Source organism: Cygnus atratus, chromosome 7 (assembly GCF_013377495.2).
Source record: "Cygnus atratus isolate AKBS03 ecotype Queensland, Australia chromosome 7, CAtr_DNAZoo_HiC_assembly, whole genome shotgun sequence".
NCBI classification, from domain to species: Eukaryota; Metazoa; Chordata; class Aves; order Anseriformes; family Anatidae; genus Cygnus; species Cygnus atratus.
The window spans coordinates 37267478-37291350 of NC_066368.1; the positions used below are offsets into that span (position 1 = coordinate 37267478).

General features: G+C 41.0%; 1 protein-coding gene and 1 long non-coding RNA gene across 4 annotated transcripts in view; one reads left to right on the forward strand and one right to left on the reverse strand.

The window, feature by feature from the left end:
• Window positions 1–15892, reverse strand: part of VCL (vinculin) — a 63846-nt gene extending 47954 nt beyond the window's left edge. The window contains exon 1 of one of the 3 annotated variants that reach the window (XM_035542937.1): window positions 15061–15892. In XM_035542937.1, the coding sequence (XP_035398830.1) occupies window positions 15061–15228 (168 nt within the window). In that variant the 5' untranslated portion in view covers window positions 15229–15892. The remainder of the gene's footprint in view (window positions 1–15060) is intronic. The other 2 variants (XM_035542946.1, XM_050712029.1) reach the window with 2 other exon arrangements.
• Window positions 15893–16371: 479 nt separating this feature from the next.
• LOC126913382 (uncharacterized) lies at window positions 16372–22083 on the forward strand. Its single transcript, XR_007708578.1, has 3 exons — window positions 16372–16498; window positions 17147–17195; window positions 21398–22083. It is a non-coding gene; the product is annotated as an uncharacterized LOC126913382 (long non-coding RNA).
• Window positions 22084–23873: the final 1790 nt, after the last annotated feature.

Consider the following 23873-nt stretch of genomic DNA (forward strand, 5'->3'; position numbering starts at 1 on the left):
GATCAGAGCCTAGCTGCTTTGCCTCTCAGTTAATATGGATGCTGTATATTGGCTCCGGGGTAATCATGAGAAAACCAAGAGACTGCATTCCAAGCATAGCAAGGCATAGTTTCAAAGTCCTCTGGCAATAAGTCAAGTAAATTAGAACACTCCAGCCATCTGGTCCCTAAAACAGCAAGCTGACCTACCTGTCTATACTGGAGATTAAGACAAATTCATTTGGCTCCAGGCAAAGGAAATCCTGCTGTCCAAGTAAAATACATAACTATAGAACAAAAACCATATGGAAAACAAGGTAACATCATTTGGGTACCAAAGATACTTATTCATACTATTAGTGTCTGCTTTGGTTAATTCTAAGATACATAAACTTGACATAAAGGAAACAAAAGCACAGAATACGTGAGACTTTACAGAACTACTCTAATTTCTGAGTTAAAAACTGCTTTAAGACATGCTGTAACTCCATTTCAATCTAGTAACATAAGTGAGCTCTGACCTTCAGGCACATACAAAACTCAGCTGGAGAAATAAGATACAGTAATCATCCTCTGGAAATGAAATTCACAGCTGAATTAGCTACTTTTACCTTACAAGAAGGTCTACAGAAGGTTCCTCATACCATACAACACACAGGCTTTGAAAGCACTTCCAGTTCATTCCTGCACACTCAGACTTGTGAATCATCACGAAGTCTCTGAGCACCTCGTACGAATCCTGCTGCAGAAGTACAGATTAGTACTGTCCTAAATGATAACAGATGATACCACAGAGCTAAGTTCTCTCCGTGTTCAGATGCCTGTCTGAACAGCAGACACCATACACAACAGTGCTGTAAGTAACCCTGCATCTTCTAGTACCTACCAAAACCCTATCCAACATGCAGCTACGCAATTTTTCCCCACAAGTAACTGAGATACATCCTGTCCTTCCTTTTCATCTAAACACTAAACCAAGTGTTCAGTCAAAGAGAAGTACCAAGAAATTTCTTAAGATTGTATGGTCACCAACCAAGCCAAAAAGCTTCACCACAGGAAGTTCATACATATTTCAAGGGCATGAAAACTTTTCTTCCACATACTCACAGGTCACTCCTCTACCTCTCTTACAGGTGACAAAACTCAACTGAGACAGCCTCTAAAACAACCCAAACTATAGCTTCACATAGGTAGTAATAGACTTACTAGATTCCCAGATTGCTTCTCCTACATCAGGATGCAGAGCTTGATGTGGTCTTCATAAAAATCATATCACATTGGTATTTCACTTATTCATGTTGGCACAGAAAACATTCAAGAAACAGAAAGAGACAAATGAACACACTGTTACTTAGTGAATAATAAGTTTCAGAAGCAGAGAAGGTTCACCCAGTTTAAGACCTCCCACTACATAAAGTAGAAGGCACATCTACTATAAATGCCTTCGTTTCATTTTGATATTCAGTTAAATTTAAGATCCGCTTGTTACTTTCAATAATTTTTGAAGACAGATAATTTCACATGTATTGCTAGCTACATGAAAAATTTTCATGTGTCAAAACCAAAAGTGTAGGTTAGCGATCAGACTGAATTTTAATATCTTCCGTTCATTACATATAAACTTGGTCAGCACTGCTTCCCTTCTGAACTCCCTCCGTGAGCATCAGTGGTTCCAGACTAAGACTTCCTTTTTTCTTAGAGTTCAAGACAGCAGCAGTTCACTGCAAAAAGGTAACATTTTGAAGCATGAGAAAGGAAAAAGCAGTTTTGAACAACCCTTCTGATAGCAGATAAAGAAGAGCATCCATTTTCAGACTAAGCCACAACAAAATGAGAATATAGATTAACTTCTAGCCTCTGACAGCAGTGATGCTTATCAGTAGCAAGATAGCCAAATAGAACAATACTCACCATCCCACTATTTACATGACATTGCATTTTAACTTACTCTAAACACCATTATTGACACAGCTACTGTCATAAAGCCAGCTTTCATTCCAACCAATTCTGAAGTTCTTACGATTCCCTCCCCAGCACTCATGACTGTTCCAAGAACTTGTTCTCATGTGCCCGTCATAGATGATTGCTCATTTATCTGCATCTTTATTTCCAGCATTTATTTCCATGATCTTAACAGGTTACTAAAACTAACTGGGTTTAGGGCTAAACAATGTACTGAAGTAGGGAAGGAACATGTAAGAGATGCAGCTTTCACTTGTTTACTCAAGTCAACCTGCAAACGCAGGAACAAGATAGAATTCTACAACTTCTGCTCAAAAGTACATAAGGAAACATTTTTCACTAGGTCCTTTTAATATTAAAGAAAAATATTTCCCTATTTTAATACATATATGGTTGAAGAAACAGACACTTCTCTCACAATCTGGGATAAGTCCTGCCACAGTAAATGTTTCTTCACCAGCAAAAGATACGCTAACATAGCATTTTACACTGATTATTCATCTTCTGTAGTGATATTAGGCAATTTGTTTTTAATAAGAGACTCATTTTTCTTGTGTAACAGTTGATTCAAGTGTAAAGTTAATGGCATAAATCATTGCTCAAATGTTTAACGTGATGCTTTGGTTAGCCACAACAATATCTAGTTACATTAAATAGAAAAAGGACTATAAATGGTGGGCTGTTTTCTAAGGGACAGAGCTCATTTACAGCACCATTAAAACCTTACCTGTGTCAGAAACTTGATATGACATGATTATTTTCCAGGTTGATTTTGCCCCCAGTACTCATGGCCACTTATACCTGCTCTGCAATTAATTCAACGTGTAGAATATGACTCACTTATGTGGGAATCACCACAAAAAAATTGCAAACAAAGCATCCTCTATCAGACTTCTGCCAACTGCGTGCATAGTTTTAATAAAATCAGATAAAGAAGTGTCTGATCTGACAACAGTTCTGGGTTAGATGAAACAAGAAAATTAGCATCAGCAAGAAACTCAAAGGTCACAATCAAGTACTTAAACAACAGAAGAACACTAAAACACCTTTACCATTTCATATTATCTAATTGCTACCATGTTTAGTTATAGATGGCAATTCTAACTGTTTTTTAGAAGCTTACTCACACACAGCCGAAACACCACCTCGTCTTTTTTTGAGGAAGTTGCTCTGAATTTAAAAGCAACAGAAGAGAAGAGCATCACTCTTCTTAGAAACCATTATACTAGTGTGAAACAACTACATATTTCTGGGGCAGCTAGCAAGCCAACAAGAAAACCTGACTGAGTAAAGAAACTGCTCAGCTATGAAATCAAAACCTATATCCTTTGAGTTTAGAAAACCCCTCATACCCTACCAATGCCATGCTACATACAACACAGTTAATCAGCACCACCAAAATATTTGAAGCAAAAGCCACATGCAGTAGTTTGTTTGGCACCTTTTCCTCTTGCAGAGAACAATGATGTAGAGATCTGTCACACAAGAGGCTAAGAAATAGCTCTTCAAACCAGCTACTGCTTCCAAGTTATGAAGTTTCTTTAGCATTTCACTACCCTGAGTAATTGGAGCTCAGATTCTACCTGCCCCCACCAAAAACTACAACAGGAAAATTACTATGCCATAAGTTGGCTTGCAATTGGGAGAAAAAAATGTATTATAGAGGTTGGAGTTAAAATTATCTGTCAAGCTGGGGGGAAGGAAATGGGATCAACAGAAAAAATATATTTCTTCCTGCTGCATGGGGGGTGGGCTAGGCTTACAGCCCAAGTGCCAGAACAGCCTGCTCAGGGAGTTGAGGAATGCACGTTCTCTCCAGCATGAACTTAACAGAAGTGAAAGTAGTGCTATGCTTCATCAAGTTACCATTTTTTCCAGAGGAAGACCAAAGGAAATCTGAAACCAAACTAAAATTTATTGATGTTCCCACTGCTTGATTTTCTGAAAAAGGCAACTTTTTTAAAAAATAGCAAAGAATCAAGCAGCACTTTTTCAGCTGCTACAGTCAAGTCAATCGTTTGACAATTGCTGGCCCTTCACAGTCCAATTTTTTTGTCATTGTATCAGGGCACACTAAATAAAAACTGACTGTTTCACTACTGCTATGCTCGAGTTTGGGAGACACTGATTTGTTTAATCTCGCAGTTATTCAGCAAAAGTATCATGCTGTAAAAGCTGCAAAGTGATGTTCAGCCTAGTGCAACAAATACTACTCAGTTTACTAACTTCTCCTCTCACATAGGACCTTGTAAGTTGTGCAACAATTTAAAAACATTTATTTACTTCAACATAACTTGAGTATTTGGTGTGGTTTTTTGTGACCTATTAAAAATAGCTTCTGCAGACTTAACTGACTTGGGTTTAAACCTATCCATGCACGTTCAAAGACTGAAATTGGGAACTTAAAGATCAGTCTTGAAGAAAGTAACAAATTAAGTTTTGTTTAAGTTTCAAAAGCAAATACACACACCATTAAGAACAGCACTAGCAAGTAAGCTCCCCAGTAACTTCCAACTGGATGCTTGAAGCAGCATTTTTATACTGGTAACACTTAGTTATCATTCAGTACATATTTCAATATTAAAGACTTCTAAGTATGTTTAGTATCCATAGAGTTGAAATACAGACATTGGAAGTGCCAGCTTGTCTGAGCACTAATCATTTCATTCAATTCCACATTGCTGTATCTCATTTTGATATTAACAGTTTTAACCATTCATTACCTATGCACAGAAATATTTTACTCCTAAATGACAAGTCCAGTTGTTCAAAACCTAACCAAATTTGTTGTCACCAGGAACCAAGCTCACCCCCAAAACTCTTGTCAAAACTAACACATTATGCGACTCTCACACATACTGAGAGTCCATCTTGTTCAAGTCTCAGTTTCTGCTCCTTCCAAGGAAGTTATTAATGCAAACAAAACATGGTCTGCATAAGAACATTTTATTAATGTTTCCCTCCTCAAAGAGGGTTGCAATAAGCAGCCTCTTCCAGAAGCAGGAAAAGGTTTGAAGACAGCAGAGGAAGAAACATTGTTGGAGAAATTCACGTTCCAGATCACAGCTTCTGATAGCTTCCCTGCTTGACAGAAGGAGCCTGCAGAAGAGCTGATGTCCAGGAAGTGGCTCTAAGATTACAATTGGGCTAGTTCATACAGACTTTCTGGTTTGGCCTTTAATAACCTTCCCATGTCATCACACCTGCTCCTTTCATTATAGAACAACCTTTTTTTTTTTTTTTAAGTTTCATCAAAAAACAAAACAGCAAACATTGTTCAACATACAAAAACATTCATTACTCTTTGTCATCACACTGACTTAAGTAAGGCAACACCCATGATTTATCCACTACAGGCCAAAGCGGTCCCAAACAGTTTGTGGTTACAGAAGTCATCATTCACTGTTACTTTAGCGCTTATGGGACTTCACCTATTCAAGAAATTAATTTCCATTGCCTTTATGTGCTCTTCAGCATTTAAGGAGGGATATGCCCATCTTAGTTATTCATACAAACACCCAGCATCATCAGGGTATTCATCAAATGTCAGAAAGCAAGTCTGTCCTATCATATATTCCAATAAACAAGTCAATTGCCAGATAAACACCACCACAAGAATACCAAGTACTCCTGAATACCCTTATGAACTACAAGTGTTTAACTTACAATCTTCACAGAAGGCTGCTTTCTGGTCTTTGCCTACTGCTAACCTGAACCAAGGCTGTCTTGAATTAATGATGTGCATCTTCTGGAACAGTTAAATAACTTAGACAATTTTGGAATTATCATACAACATTTACTTTAAATTGTCTAAACATGAGTTTAGAGAGCAATGAGAATAGAATGGCTGCTGAATACCCAGACATCTTTGTACTTTACATTTACCTTAAAGGACTTTGTAACGAGGTGGGAATCGGGCTCTTCTCCCAAGCACCAAGTGATAAGATGAGGGGAAGCAGCCTCGAGTTATGCCAGGGAGGTTTAGGCCAGATACTAGGAGAAATTTCTTCACTGAAAGGGTTGTGCAGCAATCGAATAGGTTGCCCAGGGAACTGGCTGAATCACCATCCCTGGAGGTCTTCGAAAAATGTGTAGATGTAGAACTTCACAGCATGGTTTAATGGTGGAATTCAGTACTAGGTTAAAGGCTGGACTCGATCTCAGAGGTCTTTTCCAACCTGAATGATTCTACGATCTTATACTGCATACAGAAGTCTGAGCATAAAATTGTAAAATTAGCCCAAGTAGCATGTACTTTCCCCAAATGTAATTCATCATTTCATTTATGCATTGTGTGCATCTGAGGACCAAGGTGAAGCATATCACTTGCTCAAGTAAGCCTTCTTAGGCCATCATGTAATCAGTGTAAGATAAGTGCTTACAAAGAAAAGTTACTATAGTTTTCCTGCCAGATATTCTAAGCTTCAAAGAGGCACTTCACTGACCCTTGAGCTTACAAACCAGGAAGAACTGGTTAGGGAATGTCAGAGGAAACCTTTGCTTCAGTGACTGTGAGATGGCAGAATTCAGGATCCTGAAAGGCAGGAACAAGATAAATCAGGCCCTTGCCTTCCAGAACAGACTTTGTCCTCCAAGATCTGCTTGAAGAAATCCCACTGGATACAGTCTTAGCAAGAAGAGGAGTTCTGGAAAGCTGGTTGTTTTCAAAGATCACCTTCTTCAAGCTCCAAAATATATCACCCCAGGCAAAGATAGCAGGAGGCCTGCATGGAGTAACAGACTGCTCCTGACATAAGTCTGACTTAAAAAGGAAGCATACAAGAGGCAGAAAACTGGAGAGGTGACTCAGGCAAGAAACAGAGATACTGAGTATGCAAGCATGTGGTCAACCCCAAAGTCCATCTGGAGTTAAAAACTGGTGAGGGACATGAAAGGCAACAACAACAACAAATGTTTGTGCACCAGCAGCAAAATGTAGACCACAGAAAATGTGGGCCCACTGCTGAATGGGTGGGGGGCCTCGTTATAGAACAGAAGGCTGAGGTACTTGATGCCTTCTTCACTTAAGCCTTTACTAATAAGACTTGCCTTCAGCGTTCCCAGGTCCCTGAGACTCAGTAAATTTGGAGACAGGCAAATATATGTTCAGTGCAGAGATCAGGTCACATTCACTGTCCTGTGAGCATAACCATTGATGGAAGATTAAACGCAATTTTATTACTCAAGGTCTCTTAATGAGGATTCTAAGCCAAAAGCAGCAAGGCACACAAGTGTTCTACAGGAACAGTTTGTTTCTGTCTTCTGCTCTTTATTGGATAACTCTGATGCGAATCATCACTTTCCTACCCTGGCTAGGGAGTCAGGCTACTGGGAAGCCGCTCCAACACACCTTCTCTCAGGGAGAAGACAAGCTAACCAAACTGCAGTCATCAAGGAGTCAATACAAGTTGACAGTTTCAGTGATCATGGCAAGGCTTTGAGACTTATTATGGTTGGTTTTCCCTCCCTCTCTCTGTTTTCCCCTTTCATTAGTTATCCATTGGTCATTACCCAATTAAAGTAAGTGTTCTGATCCTCCGGAATAATTATTACTTCAGAAAAAGATTGTCTTTCAAATGAATTCATGTTTTCATAAAAAACTTTGTTTCTTGTCTCAGGACAGGGCCAATGCAAGTCATTCCTCAGGCTTGAGTAATTAGGCAAAACAAAGGGAAGGTTTACCCTCCACTGATTCTCTATGCAATCTCCTCACATTCTTAAAGATTCAGTATAGTTTTGACTTACTAAAGAGACAAACCAGACTTACTTCCAAACATTATACAGAACATTTTACCAATTCAGTTTTGAGCTGCTAGAACGCTAAGCTCATGTTTTACAGAGATCCACAGATCCTTATTAGTGAAGCATTTGTAACTGAAAATAAGATCCAGCCTTTATTTTATCATCGGAATTCTCTCTGCAGCTAGTCATCTCACATGCCTAAAGTGTCTTCTGAAGTGCAGATACCTGCAACAGCCACCCATGTGTGCTGCATCGCCATGCACCTACACAAATTGTTACTTTAGACTCCAGTTATAGAACATGCTATATTTTAGTTCTCTTGCCTAATGTCAAAAATTGAGGAAGAAATTATGCAGTGAAACATTAACTACTCTGTATCCATGCTCTAAATGAATTGTACACAGTTAAAATATCTTTGTACTGTCCAAATTTGATAATGGCAATGTCAAATACAAATTCCTATTGTTATGTTTAAAGATTAATGCCAGGAGTGTTAACATTTTCCAAGATTTAAAAACCATGGCTACTGAGGCAGGGTCTATATCATAAATAATTGCTTCTCAGCACTTGACTGAGCAAATGATGGAACAGAATTTTTCACTGCAGGAAGAAAACCATCATTATGTAGAGAGTTTCTTACCATCTAGTTTGGCAGTTTGACTTGCTTTACAGAGGGAGAATTGGCAGCAGAAGAAAATTGATATTGCTAGCTCTGTCTTCAGATCAGAAGTGAAAAAAAAAAAACAAAGCCAGAAAGACCGAATGAAAAAGTGCAGTCAGAAACAAGAACTTCAGAACAATGCATACAAGCTGAAGCGAAGATTAAAAAAAAGTAGTCTTAACTCTGTGAGGCCACTGCCAAAATTAAGCAGTAGTCAATACAGTGTCAAATCAGACCATACCGTCCTTTGGACAAGCATTTGCCAATAATTTCATTTGGTTTGTGTTTAACAACTCAAGCAGATGTGGAACCCAACCAACATACCTCGCATTTGTGACAACCACCACTTAATGTTTTCAGAGATCTCCTGTAGCTAGCATTAACATTGCATGTTTGCTCACCACTTCTTTAAAACCACTGCTTATCCTCCCCCCTTCCACCCAGTCCCCTTAATCATCTGCTTCATCAATCTCAATTACAACTACAGTGGGAAGGAGAAAGACACCTGTAAGTTACCCTGCTGATATCATCAAGCTACACATCTCCAACTGTAAGACATACTGAATTATGTTGTATGTGGTTCATTCTTTTGCTAAAGCTCTCTAAAGAAGTTCATGTCCACAGTCCGATACCCCTGTGAGGAAAAATAATATCCTCTAGCTTCAAAGCACAAGGTAGAACTACATGACACACTAAAGTTGCAAGAAATTGGGAGCAAGAAGCCCCTCAGTATGGATTTAAGAAGTCCTCCCTGTGGAGGGATACACTTATACAGTAGAAAGCAAGCATTGAGTTTCCCAGAGCAGGACTGGTATACACCATACTGTTGGCATATGGAACTTTTTAGCCCAATGAACCACTGTAAGACTACCCACTGCTGAACAATACTCTCAGTTTTTATGCCCAAGAGCAAGCTGCTTGTAATTACTAATGGAGGCCTCCACCATCTCCACACACATTTAAAGGAACAGAAAACAAAAGATTCCTTTTGAAGCTAATGGAAGAGACTGGTATAAATTAAGTTTTCAGATATAACAAAAGAACAAAGATTATTCCACTCAAATCAGAAGCTGATTTATTACTTATGTAAAGATGATCCCTAACTGATAAAAAGCAAGAAAGAAGTTATGATGTGCTTTGAGATTACAGAGTTGCTTTCTTTCTAATTAATCATTAATCACCCTTTCCCCCACCCCCATGCATACACCCTAATTGGTTTTATCAGCTCTCAGAACATACGTCCACTGTTCCCACAACGTGGTAAAAGAATCCTAAAGAAATTGCAGGTACACCAAAATGAAGTGTTCTTCTCCAAAAACAATTGTTTAAAAAAAAAAAACTCATTCCTAAAAGTAATCACGTTTCCACAATCCATAAGGCACAGAAGCCTACAATGAAGAGGTCTGTTCTCTCACAAGATCTTCAGGGCTCTTCTGGTACTCTCATTCACTTGCCATTTGGCAGTAAGTTTGAACACAGGGTAGTTCAGATGAGCTACTAGAACAAGATGTGTCTTTCAGCATGAAGATACAATACAATAAGAACAAAAAAATTGTGGGGGAGATGGCGGTGATGTATCCATCTCCCTTGATGAGTTACACACATCGAGAAAAGGAACTCTCCAAGTTCCTGCAGACTCTTGACTTGAGAGCCTTCTTTTGTGCTGTGCAGAAAACTCTATACAGAAAAAGCTCACTGTTTTTCATCTCCATCCTCCTCCACAAGGCTCCTAATAGAAATAGTGCAAGTTAATTTTTCCTCTAAACCACAAAGTTGTCCCCAAGAGCTCATTCCTGTCTTGTGTATCCTGAGATGCAGATAAGCCAACTATGCCAGAAGAAACCATTTAGGGATGAGAACGCTGTTTTTCCAGTCTGCTCTCCACAACCATTGGAGTATTTCTCCTTATTAATGGTGTTTAGCCATGCATTTGACTTACTGCTGCAGTTGTGACAAGGGTTTCAAGGCAGGCTGCATCTTCCACAAACTTATGAGTTATTTCCGGTCTGGTGGGCTGCAGGTACCAGCAGGCAATTCACAGCATGTCCAATAAAAACACGACAGCTCTTCCTGCACAGCCCTGCAAGCCCCAGCAACTTGTCACACTTGAGAGGCTCACAGATGTGCACCCCAAACACACTGATTGCTTGAGGTGATCACTTCATTCACTAGGATGAGATAGGACAGCTGCTACACATATACTAAACGCCATTCTCCCATGCTTCTTTTTGGTTTAAAAACTTTATGCCACTGCCTAAGCACTAGTACAGAACTCTTCCTGTTTCATGAGTCCTCTGTGTGGTTCTGGTTGTGCATGGATGGGGTGCGCTTCAGCTGATGACAGTTTGAAGAGACTGACCTCACAACTTTAGGAAGTGACAGAAACCTGACATGAATGACTGCCTGACTCAATGCTACAGTGTTGCTCTTATCTAGTACAACCTCCAGTTAAGCTTAATCTTGATCATACCCATTAATGTTGGACAGCAGGACTTGGAGGTAACATCTGATAAACCATGACTGCAAGACAAGATATTCATCATCTAAGAGACCCTTACACTTGATTAGCCCAGCCTGTTCGCTGTTGTTACTGCAGAATGATGTCAGTATAGTTTCACAAACCTCCAAATCTCAGTAGCAGAACAAATGCACACATCACAGCATCCACCAAAATACATTTCTGAGAAATATTATAATTAACTACATGAGAGAGCAAAGCAATTTTCCCCCCGTAAAAGATAATCTAACAGAAACTGGACACATGCAAACACAAAACACAGATTCAAATACAAGAGGGCAGCACAGATAGCATGGAGGACGGAAAGGCAGAAGCTGCATCATCAATTAGATGAAACGCTGTCCTGTCTGAGCAGATCTGTTATGCACAATCTCAGCCACTTCATTTGTGACCACAAACACCTAACGAATCTTTTGTTATGAGCATTTCCCACCGGTATCACTTGCCTCAAATAGATCAAGCTCAGTTGAGATGAAGGACAGAAATATGGTAATGGTCTCAAGCAAAGCAGGTCAACTCTTTCAGAATATTGATCTGGTTCAACAACCTAGCCTCTGAAAAGGCAACATCAAGTTGCTGACCCCACTCCAGTGTTTAAGTTGTGCATACTTCAGTCTCCTCACAGGTTCCCTCTGTTACCTTAGTTCTCATGCAGAGAATTACTTCCCTATCTGTCAAACTCAGCTGCTTCACCTATGGAACTGCCAATGTTTGGCACTACCACTAGGACTCTGCTCTGAAGCAGTTCAGTTTTCACAACACCAGCGAAGTGACAAGGGTAGTCTGTGCTTGTAATGACAAAAAGCCAGAATCCATGTGAATGGAGCTTAAAAGGGAAGGCAGAATTTGGTTTCTCTGTTCAGCAGTAGTATAACATTACTCTGAACATAAATGTTAGTAAAGTCACTACTGCAAAGTAGAGAGCTTTTTCTACCTATGAAGTGAAGTTACATTATATAGTGTGTGATAGGTTTACATGTTCTGCATTATTATTAGTCATCTTTGATAGAAATCCCTCCTTAAAAGGTAAATATTTGATGAACGCTTTACAAAAGAGTTAGAAAACCAAACCACCACAAAGTTCCTTTCCTTCCAAGTGAAGTTTGAACACTCAGAACTCCAAATTCCATTTAACTGCCCACTAAAGTAATAGAACATTTGGCAAGCCCCAAGTTACTCCCTGCCTTTTGTCGAATATTTTTCTAACCAGTCCTGTCATTTCAGTGTTACATCTTCAGCTACAAGAAATATTAAGCCAAGCCCCAAGCCTTCCATAAATGGCACACATCCATTCCAAATACCAGCCAATAAAAATATTAAGACCTTCAGTTTAAAAAACTCATTTAGTACATTATTCATCTTGTGGTATTAATCTGAAACTTCTCCTCTCATTCTTGGATCCAGTCAAAGGTTATTTAGAAAATATCTGCCGCTTATCTTTACATGCAAAACTTTTGCATGAGCAACATGTACCTCGTTTCATAGTTAACAAATGTCATCAAGTGACTTAAACTATTTGGACCGTTCTACAAAGGTTATCCCCTATCAGCATACTCTAGAAGTGGTAGAATCCAACTCACATACATTGGAAACTAATATAGAAGTACAGAAAAACAAGTCTTTGGTATTTAGCATGGCGAAAGACTAACTTAGGTGAATGTTTAATTGATTTCAACAATGACTTGAACTTTTTCTTGCCTAGAAAGACTCTGCAACTAGCTTCGACAGGAAACTAGGAAGCGTACCTACAATAGGTGTTAGTAGATGTCTCTGGGTGTGCAAACCTTAAATAAAACACAAAGCTAAAAGGTAGCTTCATATAAGCTTAGAAACATAACACATTCATTTCAGACAGAAAATACAGAAATGAATATCAAATGGCAAACTGAAGGAAAAGCTCTCCCATAGAGGTTTGTTGTCAAGACATACCTGAGAAAGATTCCCTTGTGATTTATCAAATCGTTTTAACTTAAGACTCTTACAGAAGATCTATCAAATTCTGCTCCATCCTAGATGTAGGATATTGTGTTACTTGTATCTCAGGAATATTAACAAAATTAACTGTAAAGAACATAACTGCATGTGGCTCCTTCCTTGAGGGAGGTATCTTCTCATTTCTTAGCCCATTTCCCAACACAGGGCACCTCCTAAGGCCTTGCACAAGAGAGGGTCTCAGCTCTTCCAACACTGCTACTAGTTAATTACAAATGCAATAATTACATAGATTAAGTACTGCACCTTCCAAACTGTGGTGCCCTTACTATAGGCTGAGGAGCTGGTAAATGGTGCTGCAATGTGGCAAGTTATCACTTGTAAAGTGAGATTTCTCTGCTGGTCAGTATTCACCATCATGTACACTTTCCAATACTTACACTACATGGTGAACCCCAGACAAACAGAGCAGGAAACATGGAGAACTATCAGCCACATTGCTGTCTTGGTTACACTGGCAATTTCTTTTCTGAAGACACTGGAAGACCAGCAATTAGAAAACCTGACTGAACAAATATCCCTGCTTATGTGAAACTGCAGTTTCAAAGATGATGTTAAGAATGATGCACTAAAAGCACAGCTCTGGATAAGACATAACTTTATTTCTGTGTTTTTCTTTGCGTAGTCAAAGCTGTATTCTACCAAAGCAGGACATCTTTGCTTTTACGTACCTACTCAAGTTACACTTCTGTTTGCTCTTTGTGAATTACCACACAAAAACAGAATTCAACAGTCTTTCCTCTTATCAAGCTAGCACACAGGGAAACCAAGTCAGAGGTTTCCAAAACAATGGCTCAAAATGAAAAAAGAACTGGCATTAGCAAGCTGCAGGAAGAAACTAATTCTGTTTTTGCATTTCTCTAATAAATGGTGCTTTACCAGACTAGGTTTCCTTGGGGTGGGACATAAAAAAATAAATATCACAACCCAGTGATACAGACTAAGCTCAGAAGCAAAGCTTTAATCTGAAGCCTTCCTTTCAAGGAAAAGTATTTCATACACTCCAGCTTCATACCCTTACAGCCAATATACCTACTAGATCAGTTCACTGCTGCAGACAGAACGCTCTTCATTGGAACTCACGAGTTCCAGCTCAAGCCAGCAAGAAGCACAAGTGTTCCTGACAGTACATCCTATAGAAGTAAGTCATGGAGTCACAGGGACCAGAAGCCACAGTTACACTGCAGAACCTCAAAGTGACGAATTAGTATTGCAGCAGCAAGTACTGCAGGCTGAAATCTAATAAACACATCACTTGCATTAGTCATCTTGACAGCTTCTTATACCCACAAGCCTCACGATTTCAGTATTTTAATGCATCTATCAGTTACCACTGACACACTTTTTAACTGTTTTTAAGGATTCCATTTAAAGTTAAAGTTTTTTGGCAAGAGATAATGCCTGCCATGAACAGGTTAAGAACTTTACAGGAATCACACTGAGCAAGAGGTGTGTTATGTTTTAAAATGAATCCCAAGCGTCTGTACGTGAACCGAACAGAAGCGCAAGGTAAGTATTACCAACTGCTAAGGAAACACGAGCACGCAGTGTTTCAGCGCTTTCTACATCAAGCAAGGCATTTCTGCTTTGCCACAGTTTGCTGTACTTTTGATGCAGCTGGTCATAAAAGTATTAATAGAAAACACTTCTACCATTAGTCACTCACACTTCTCAGGCTGAAGAGCCTACACTGCAAATACTTGTGCCTTGAAAAGTCGCGCTACATCCAGCTGCTCTCAGGAAACCGAGCGATTCACGCTGATTTTCAGCCACCTCCGGCTGAACCCGAGCAGAGCAACCCTCGGCGGCGGCTGTGCCAGCAGAGGCTCCAGCTTCGCCCTCCCCGTGCCCAGGCCAGCAGCAAAGGCCCCCTGAGACCCCCCGGGAGGCTCCGTGCCTCCCCCAGCCCGTGCCCGCCAGGCACCGCTCACAACCCAGCGGAGCAGCCCCCGGGACACCCGGGCGGCAGCACGGCAACTTGGGGCCGCACCGAGACCTCGCAGCCGGTGGCCACCCAGACAGGCTCTGAGGGGCTTCGTCGCCGAGGGGGCACAAATGAGGCTTTTGGGAGGCTTCCCCGCCGCGTCCCGGCGGCGGACACGGCTCCGAGCGGGCCGCCTGAGCCCCGCGGCGGCCGTTAACGGGCACCTGCGTGAGGGGAGCGGCGGAGGCGGCCGGGCCGGGCCCGGCCATGCGCCCCTACTCACCCGCACCAGGTTGCTGACAGCGGCCTGCACGGCCGAGACGGGGGCGGTGAGGTCCGGGATGGCCTTGCCGTCCACCTCGCCCTCCTCGTGCATGATGACCAGGTGGGAGATCTGCTGGGCTACCGGCTCCAGGATACTCTCGATGGTGCGCGTGTGGAAGACGGGCATGGCGGCGGCGTCGGGGCGGCCCCAAGTCCGCACAAACTCCTGCGAAACTCCGGCCCCGCGGGCTGGCACCGCACGGGGAAAGCCGCGGCCTCCGCGGAAGCAGTAAAACGGGGAGGAAATAAGAAATAAAAAATAAAAAAACACGAATCCACCCCGAGCTCTCCGCCCCTTCCCGGCGGGCTGCGGCAGCGCGGAGCAGCGGCTCCCGGCTCGGGCTGTCGGAGGCGGGACTCGAAGCCTCAGCTCTCCTCCTTATGCCTCGCAGCGCACACCCCGCACTGGCAGCCGACGGCAGCCAGGCGGCGGCTTTTCAGGCGCCACAACCTAGACCCCGCGCGCCTCCCCGCCCCCTCGGCCTCCCTCGCCCAATGGCCGAGCCGCCGCCGCCGCCGCCAGTGGCGCAGAGCCGCGTCCGTCAGCATTCCAGCGCCCCCTCCCCCCCCCCGCCGCCTTTCCCGGGCAAGCTCGGTTGCGCGGTCGCTGGTTTCCCAGCGTGGGGTGACGTCAGACATTCTGGTGTCCATATAAGGAGACGATTAAAGCCGCTTGGAGAGCGTGGGGGGGGGGGGCGGCGGGATTCCTGCGGGCACCCGCCCTGGGGCCGCTGAGGAGAAAGAAGGCGGCAGCGCGCGCCGTGCGCGCTCCCGCTGCCTGACGGGGCGCTGAGGGCAGGCGGCGCACCCCTGCCCCTTGCGGAGGGTTCCTGAGGGGAGCGCCCCCCCCCCCCACACGCCCACACGCAGCCGCTCGCCGTGCCCGCAGTCCGGCGGCACGCCCCGGGCGCGGTCCCGACCGCTTCCGCTGCCCTTGAGGAGAAGCCTGAGGAGGGGTGACGGGGGAGCTGTGCCACCTCCCTCCCTCCCTCCCGCCCGCCTGCTGCCCCCAGCCGCGGTAGCGCCGGCACAGGCTTGGATTTGGGGAGCTGTTGCTGCCGCTGGTTGGTCTTTTTAAGGAATTTTCGCCTTTGTCCCCACGCTGCTATTTTAAGCCGTAGATGAGCGTTCCCGGCAGGCTGGCTTGCTGTTGGAAACGTCTGGGTACACCGTGTGCCCTGCGCGCTGCGCTGGGACGGGGCCGGCCCCAGCCCTGTCAGCCTCCTGTCGCGCCCAGGGAGCTCTCCTCAGGGCGTCCCGCCCCGCAACGGCTGCGCCTGGCTACCAGGGACTAGGCCGAGAGAGCTGGGGAAAACTCACTTCAGTCAGGATTAGAAACCTTCACAGCATCTTCAGCTCCTTCTTTCTGTATGGTGGGAGATGTGTTTCCGATAATGGTAAAAGTCAGACACCTAGTTCTGATCTGTACAGTCCCAGTTTCTTTACAAAGAAGTGTACCTGCAGGCTTGATAACAGATAATCAAGTTATGCACTGGCATTTGAGACCAAAAAGTACCAGCCTCTCAGCAGTAATGAGTGTATAAAGTCACTTGAACCATAAGCGTATTGTTGAGCATTGGCCATATAGTGTTGTCCTTACCAGTTACAATATACATGTTCCCTGTAGGGCCTCTTTAGCATACAATGGGTTGGTAATAACAAATGCACACAAAAATCCTTCTGGATTGTAATGGGAAGCAGCTAGGATTTACAAAAAGCAATTAGTCCATGTTATGAACTAATAACCTGACAAATTCCATTTTGTGGAAGTATGCAAACCTTATAAACCACTTGTTTCATACTTTGTGGGACTGGCACGTGGGCTAAGTTCTCTGATTCAAAACAATTGCTTTAAGTCTTCTTGGAACTTTCATGCTGAGTCCTGTCTGAAATGTGCACGTGCACATGTGTTGTAAAGGGGGGGGGGGGAAGTGTTACTTGACAATTTTAAAAGGGCATATGTATATATGCTCATATATATATATATTTTATATATAATATATATTTAAGTACCACCTTTACACTGTTTTCTCTTTCCTTTGCAGTATTCAGATCTGTCACATTGATGTCATATACATAACAGCTTGGCAGCAGGTACTGTTTTTATTTTTTTAACCAGATTCTTTTGCCCTTTGCACTGTTCAGTATCTGTAATTATGCACTAATTATGCTGCTACTGTGAGATTGTTTCTCCAGTTTATGCAGTTCCATTAACTCTACAGATCCTAACAGATGGTTAGAAAATAACAATAGATTTGATCACAGTATTTTACATTTCTTGAGCCCAAGGTGGAAATTATTTTATTTGTCCTCCTTCCAATATGGTGTTACACATGCCACAATGGATTTCCACTGAGAAAAAAGAGATGCAGATCCTTCTATCCACACGCACAACATTTTAGTATTGTTAAGAAGCTGTATCTATTATTAGCAGTATAGGAGTGACTAGCATCCCAAATAAGATAAAGTGGTTACACTGAAAGGATTAGTTTTTAATACACTCTGTGACCATTGCTATTTCATAAGAACTCAGGTGAGTCCAGTTAAACCCAATTCTGCACAAAGCATGGTATCACCAAACTTTTCTGCTTACAGAAATCTTCACTTTATTTAGGGACACAATATCCCTCTATCCCAGATGATCGGTTAATAAATTCTGACATCACGGAACTACCTGAATTTGTAGAGATGTCATGGGCACAATCTTACCCGTATTACTTTTTTTATTTTGCAAAACTGCAATGAGAATACACCAGTAGAGATGAAAGACTGTTTTGTGGCTTCAGTCATGCTAGAGTGGAAGCACTGACTGTCTTCCCTCTGATTTTAATTAAACTTGAGTCCTAGTGAAGTAAGAAAATAAGAATTCGTGGCCTACACACTGAACATAAAGATCACTAAACATCCATGACAATAATCTACCTTCACCAAGAATACATTTTTATTTTAATTACTTAGGCTTAGTTTTTGCTCTGACAATTTGTTTATTTTGCTTTCCACATATTGTGCAAATCCTTTTCCTACACATAGTGTATTTTTATAATGAAGTGAAGAAATCCTCTCATTGTTTCCACTGAAGTAAGAGAGATGTATGAATACAGAAGTAATAGACTTCGGTAGAAAAAGGGAGATGACTGCGTTCTGACAAACAGTGTCACTGCAATGCAGTCTCTTCCACAGTTCTGCATCCTGCGGTGGGTGTACATGGCACTGGAACTACAGCTGGCAGGAGCAGTGGAAGCATTTTCAGAGGTTCACAACCTTGCAGTTGTCTGTAATTATAAGGTGTGCTAATACAAATACTTCAGTGAAGTCCATGTTTCTGGTTCAGCTGTATGCACTAAGCAAATTTTATAGTAGTTATTTTCAGTATTAGGTACCACAGCAGAGAATGACCAGGTTTTCTAGGCGTTTAACTTGTCTGTGGTGAATCGTCTTTCTCTGGAATTACGTGATCTTGTTCCTTGATTGTGCCAGCTTCTAACTTTTCTGAGTTACACCTGATTAGCTGCTTAATAAAGTGTTCAGAAATGCTGTATAAAATGAATGTCATTATTGTCTTGATCCTATGAAGGTTTAAGCATATGTCAAAATGTAAGGATTAAAGTCTCATCATCTTCTGGAGAATTGGAGGCTATTGTTGATCAGTGGACATAGAATGCATTCTGCAATTCACTCTTATCAGACCATTAACTTTGGGTAATCTAAGGAGTAAGCACTGGATTATCTACAGACTGTTAAAGAAAAAAAAAAAGACTCTTTTTTCTGTGTTAATGTCTGCCTTACATACATTTTAAGATTGGTATGGGTTTGTTGTAGAATGGTATTACTATATTGATAGCTCTAGCATATAGCTGGCTGGCACAGAAAGAATGCATTTCACGCCTAAGAAATGACAACAAAGGGAAAAGAGAGAGCAGACGATTAAGGACAGTGTAAGTTCACCATAATGCTCTGTCAGTGTGCCTTACATTTATGAAGATGCCATGAGACTAGGTTAGGTTCTGTTTTGTTCTAGGTCTTGGCTGGCTGTGTGCTAGGAACTGCAACAAGACCAACACTATACACTGCTTTTTGGTCACTTACCAAAAATACCAATCACTTAATGAGATAGATGGGAGCAGCCTATCTAGGACTGAAAAAATTAAATCACAATTGCTAGCCATTGCCTAAACACTAAATTTATTTCATCATACAGCACTGCTTGGTTCCTAGCTGCCCTTCTATAGGTATGTTGTGTTGATAAAACGTAGTGGGGCTGGGATCTGCAGAGAATGCTGCTACCGATTCACTGCTTCCTTCAAGGAGTTTCTTGCTAGAAGGTACACACAGCTATGTAGCATCTGCTGGGAAGCCAAGAGTGCAAATGTAGTTTAGCTTTTTGAGTTACAGTGCCAACTGCTTTGAGCCCAAAACATTTTATTAACCACACTGCATTCTTAAGGGTTTATCTTGAAGTATCACAATTGTAACAACACAATTCAAAGAATGTTTTCTGAGAATAGAAAACAGTTGTAGAAAAGAAAGATAAGCATATTTAATGTATGTGTATGTATGAATGCATATGTATATATGAATGCTTATTCTAGAAATTGCTAATGAGGTTCAAAGAGCAAGTTTTCCTACTTTTCTTCTGAAAAATCCCAGAGAGGAATATATTTGCTTGTACCTCTATATATGTGAAGCACATACGGCAGGTTATATGTAGTTAAAATTACAGTCTATTCGCAGTAAATGCAAGCAAAATATCTTTCTGCTCTTGTGGCAGCATTACTACAAACCTACAATAGACTTTGATTTTCAGAAGGCAACAGGTAATTTTCAGGAGCTTGACTCTGTGATTAGGTAAATGAGTACCACTAAAAGAAAAAGTTGAAGCCAAAAAAATGGCCCTATACAGCTTATCAAGTATCATGCTCACTATGGCAGTGTTCTTTTAAATACAATTTTTACACGATGAGAGATGTATATTTTTTTTCTGAGTATGTGTGTTCTTCCTCAGAGTCTGTCAATATAAATGACTTGCTTATAAACAATCAAACTGCTTTATTGACAGTAGGTGGGCATTTTAACAGTCATTTTACCACTAATAATTTTAGTAAATATTTATGGTCATGTCTACACATGGACACAGGAAAATTGAGGAAAATCAATTAAAGATATTAACTGCATTTAAGTTACATGGCCTTTGCTGCACCATGATTCTTTTCTAAGTACATGCCCTTTGGGAGCAGTCAGACACTTGTTTTACAGAGCTGTTGCATCTACCAGCTGACATGTGGTAACTGACTTCTCGTATGCTCTTTATTCATTTCCTTAAAAAGTGTGAAGGTTTGTTTAAGTCACTGTTGTTGGTCAGTGTAAGCTTCATTATTGTTGATCAGTCTAAGCTTCATTACTGTTGATCAGTCTAAGCTTCATTGTTTTACTTTGCACTTGAATGAACAGATACCTCAGCTGAACTGCATGCAGTCACATCTTGATGCTTGATCAAGTATTTTTGCATTTAATTATTTTACATCAGTTTAAAGGACCCCTGTGTCCAAATCAGCCTATACAGCTGACCTATGAAATACTTACTTATTTTTTGGCTGCACGTTTATTGGTGTCTGTTTCAGCTTAGCAAGGTTTTTTGCCCTTGTAATATTATGTGCTTGTATCTGTCAACTCTTTTCCAAGAGTTCCTCATATTGGATTTGACTCACCAAGGTTTTAAAGCATGTGTTTATTGGTAAGAGTAAGATTAGTCTGAAATTTTAAGTGTTTTGCTGGTTTGGAGTCTCCTGAGTTATTTATATCCCTACAGCAGAATGAACAGGCTCAGGGGGTTCTGCAGTTTTGTGTACATTCCAGATCACCACAAAGCCAAAGTCTTTGGACTAGCCAAGACTTCTAGAAAAAACACTGACAAAAATAAAATAATACAGTATTTTGTAGTAATGAATTCGTTGAATATGCATGTATATAATTGTAGTTTACTGAATGATTTTGAAGATGCTTAATTCTTTCATAGATTCTTTATGGCTTAAATAATTATCGTGCTTAGCATGCATCTAAAGATTTGTGACTTTGTATTAGTAGGTGTAGGAGCTCACAGCCATCAGCAAGTACTAAATGACCAAGTTGTGCAGTACTTAAAAAAAAGATATTGCTAGATAGCACCAAATTTCTGCGTATAAGTATAAACTCCCTTCATATACAAATATTCAAATCCACAGAATAAATCACATTGATGTACTTTTGAGTATCTTATCTGTGCTGTATTCATTGATTCATCTTGCCTGAAACTCTTCCAGTGCCCCAGACTTCAGAGGAGCTTCAAATAAAGAAAATTAATGAATAACACAAAAATACTTCCTTCCTCCTGCCCTGAGATGTTGAACCTACAATTATTGTAACATAATTGGACCTTGTACTCGTACAAAATTCAGTAGGACTCATTGTAAGATTGCTCCGTGAATGTGTACATTTTGTTCTCTGTTCCACATAAAAATGCAGTGGTGTCATAAAAAGAACAGTGTATGTTCACAGTGTGCCACTCAGAGGTTTAAAGATCTTTGGGCTATAGGCAGAGTGTTATATTGTTGCAAAGGGGCGAATCAAGAATTACATTGATCCATGCAGTACTTCTGTGCTGAAAAAAACAAACAAACAAACAAACAAACAAAAACACCACAACTGTCCTCATGACATTTTATGTCTGTAAGAATTGGTTTAGAATTTTTTTGAAGTGTACTGAAAACATGCTCATCTTTCTCATTAGTCTCCTCATTAACTAGATTCATGACTATTAAGAATTAAATGTTGAATCTCTTACATATGCAGAAGATCCCTGTTCTTTGCTTTTCTTTTCTGTTGTGGTCAAGTATCAGTGGACCAGACTTTTGCCCCATTACATGGGTGACGTTACCCACCTGAGTATTCACAGAAAGGAATGAGATTCTTAAACCTCCCCTTAAAGGAGTTCTGTATAAACCGGCAGTTCTGATAAACTATTTTCAAGTAATTCTTATTTAAGGTATTGTGTTCCATGTCATGTATTCAGTCCATTGACAGAAAAGAAAAATGATTAATAAAAAATTTAGTGCTTTATTATTATTGATTGATTGATTGATTGATTGATACTAGTGGGTATTTGAGTTCTGCTACCTTGAAGCTGCTGGAAGATGAAAAGCAAAAATTAAGAGCTACTAAGTCTTGCTCCAAATGCCCTAGGATTTCAGGGATGAAATTAAATTCCCATTTATATTTTGAGCTCTATGTGTAGAAAAATGCCCCTGATGCCAGGGAACAATATTTCTCATGCAAGTGTGTAATTCTTTACTGTTACATACTGTGTTGGCATTGCCAATTAAATATGGTACGCAGTGGTAAAGTGTGTGCAAGCTGCTGCCAATTGAGGGTCAATAGACTCAACAGTGTCACACCATGCAAAGCATGCTGTGCTTGTGAAATATTTTCTCCTCTGAGACAAACTTTTTGCATTCATTAGTGTCCCATGCAAAGCAGTTAGCCAGGGCTAGACTCGCATTTTTCACTCATACTGTATTTGATTTACATCAGTCGAAGGAAACGGTAATGTGCAACAGTGACTCTGGAATTTAAACAGAAACCCACAAGGGATCTCCATACTGCCTGCCAACTTCCAAATAGGGGAGAAGAGAAGCAGCTGTAGTAGCCTGGGAAGCCATCCGCAGTACAGCAAGGGACAAGGAGGTTGGGAGTACAAGAGCCTCTTGGAGTTTGTTCAGAAAGGTAACTGCTGTAATGCTTTAGGCAGAATAAGGGAATGAAATACAAATACTGTGATAACAGAAGGAACGTTAACCATCTGGGACCTGATCGACAGAAGTGCAGCTATCATTTTTAGATCCATTTTTCAGGATGTAATAGTGCACTTACCCCAAATTCAAAGGTCTGTCCATAATCTGCCAATAGCAATCTGTTGGTATTGCAGATTTATCAGGAAGGCTCACATGAAGAATGCAAGTGAGGAGATTAGTGGGACTTATTACCAGGTCTGGCTGAAATTCTGCCAGATCAGATTGTGAACAGAACTAAATACACCAAACTAAATACAAATCTTTATTCAAAGATTTTACAGGAGCCCTTAATATATATTTAACATAAGGAGAAAATAATTGAAAAAAAGCCCCAAGAAAGTAGATGATCAACAGCTTCCAACTACTAGGTGGTAATTTCATGTGTATTTGGCTGTTGCAGATTTTCCAGGGTTCTGTAAGTAGCGGTAGGTGCCTGTCAGCCAGGCTCATAGACATGCAGCACCCTGCAGGCCAAAGGAGCACAGAGCCAGACCAGCAACGCCGAGTCTGACAGAGTAGAAGCCTGTAAAGTGATTCATGTTTCTAGTGAGCCACTGTTTACAGAATACTTTCTAAGTGGTACCCTTTTTGGCCGCGTTATAGACAAGTTTTAAGAGCTTTTGATAGGATGAGGATAAATCTGACTTTTAGAAGCAATCAGGGAAAAAGAAGCCAATGTCTTATAAATTAAAATGCTGTTATGGAGGTGGGCTTTTTATGGAGGAAATAAATTGTAAGCCACTTTCCCTTACACACTGTGAGAGAGATGTGAATTTTCTAGAAAAGTAGCTCAAGCAAGAACGGCTGTGGAAGAGATATGGATGCTTATTTTCCTGGCAGAGTGAGATAAGATGAAGGTAGAGGTAAACGATTTTTCTTTCAAACTGCCTAAAGCAATTATCTTGTGTTCTTTTAGCAAAGGGGATTTGATGGCACTGTGTTTCAAACT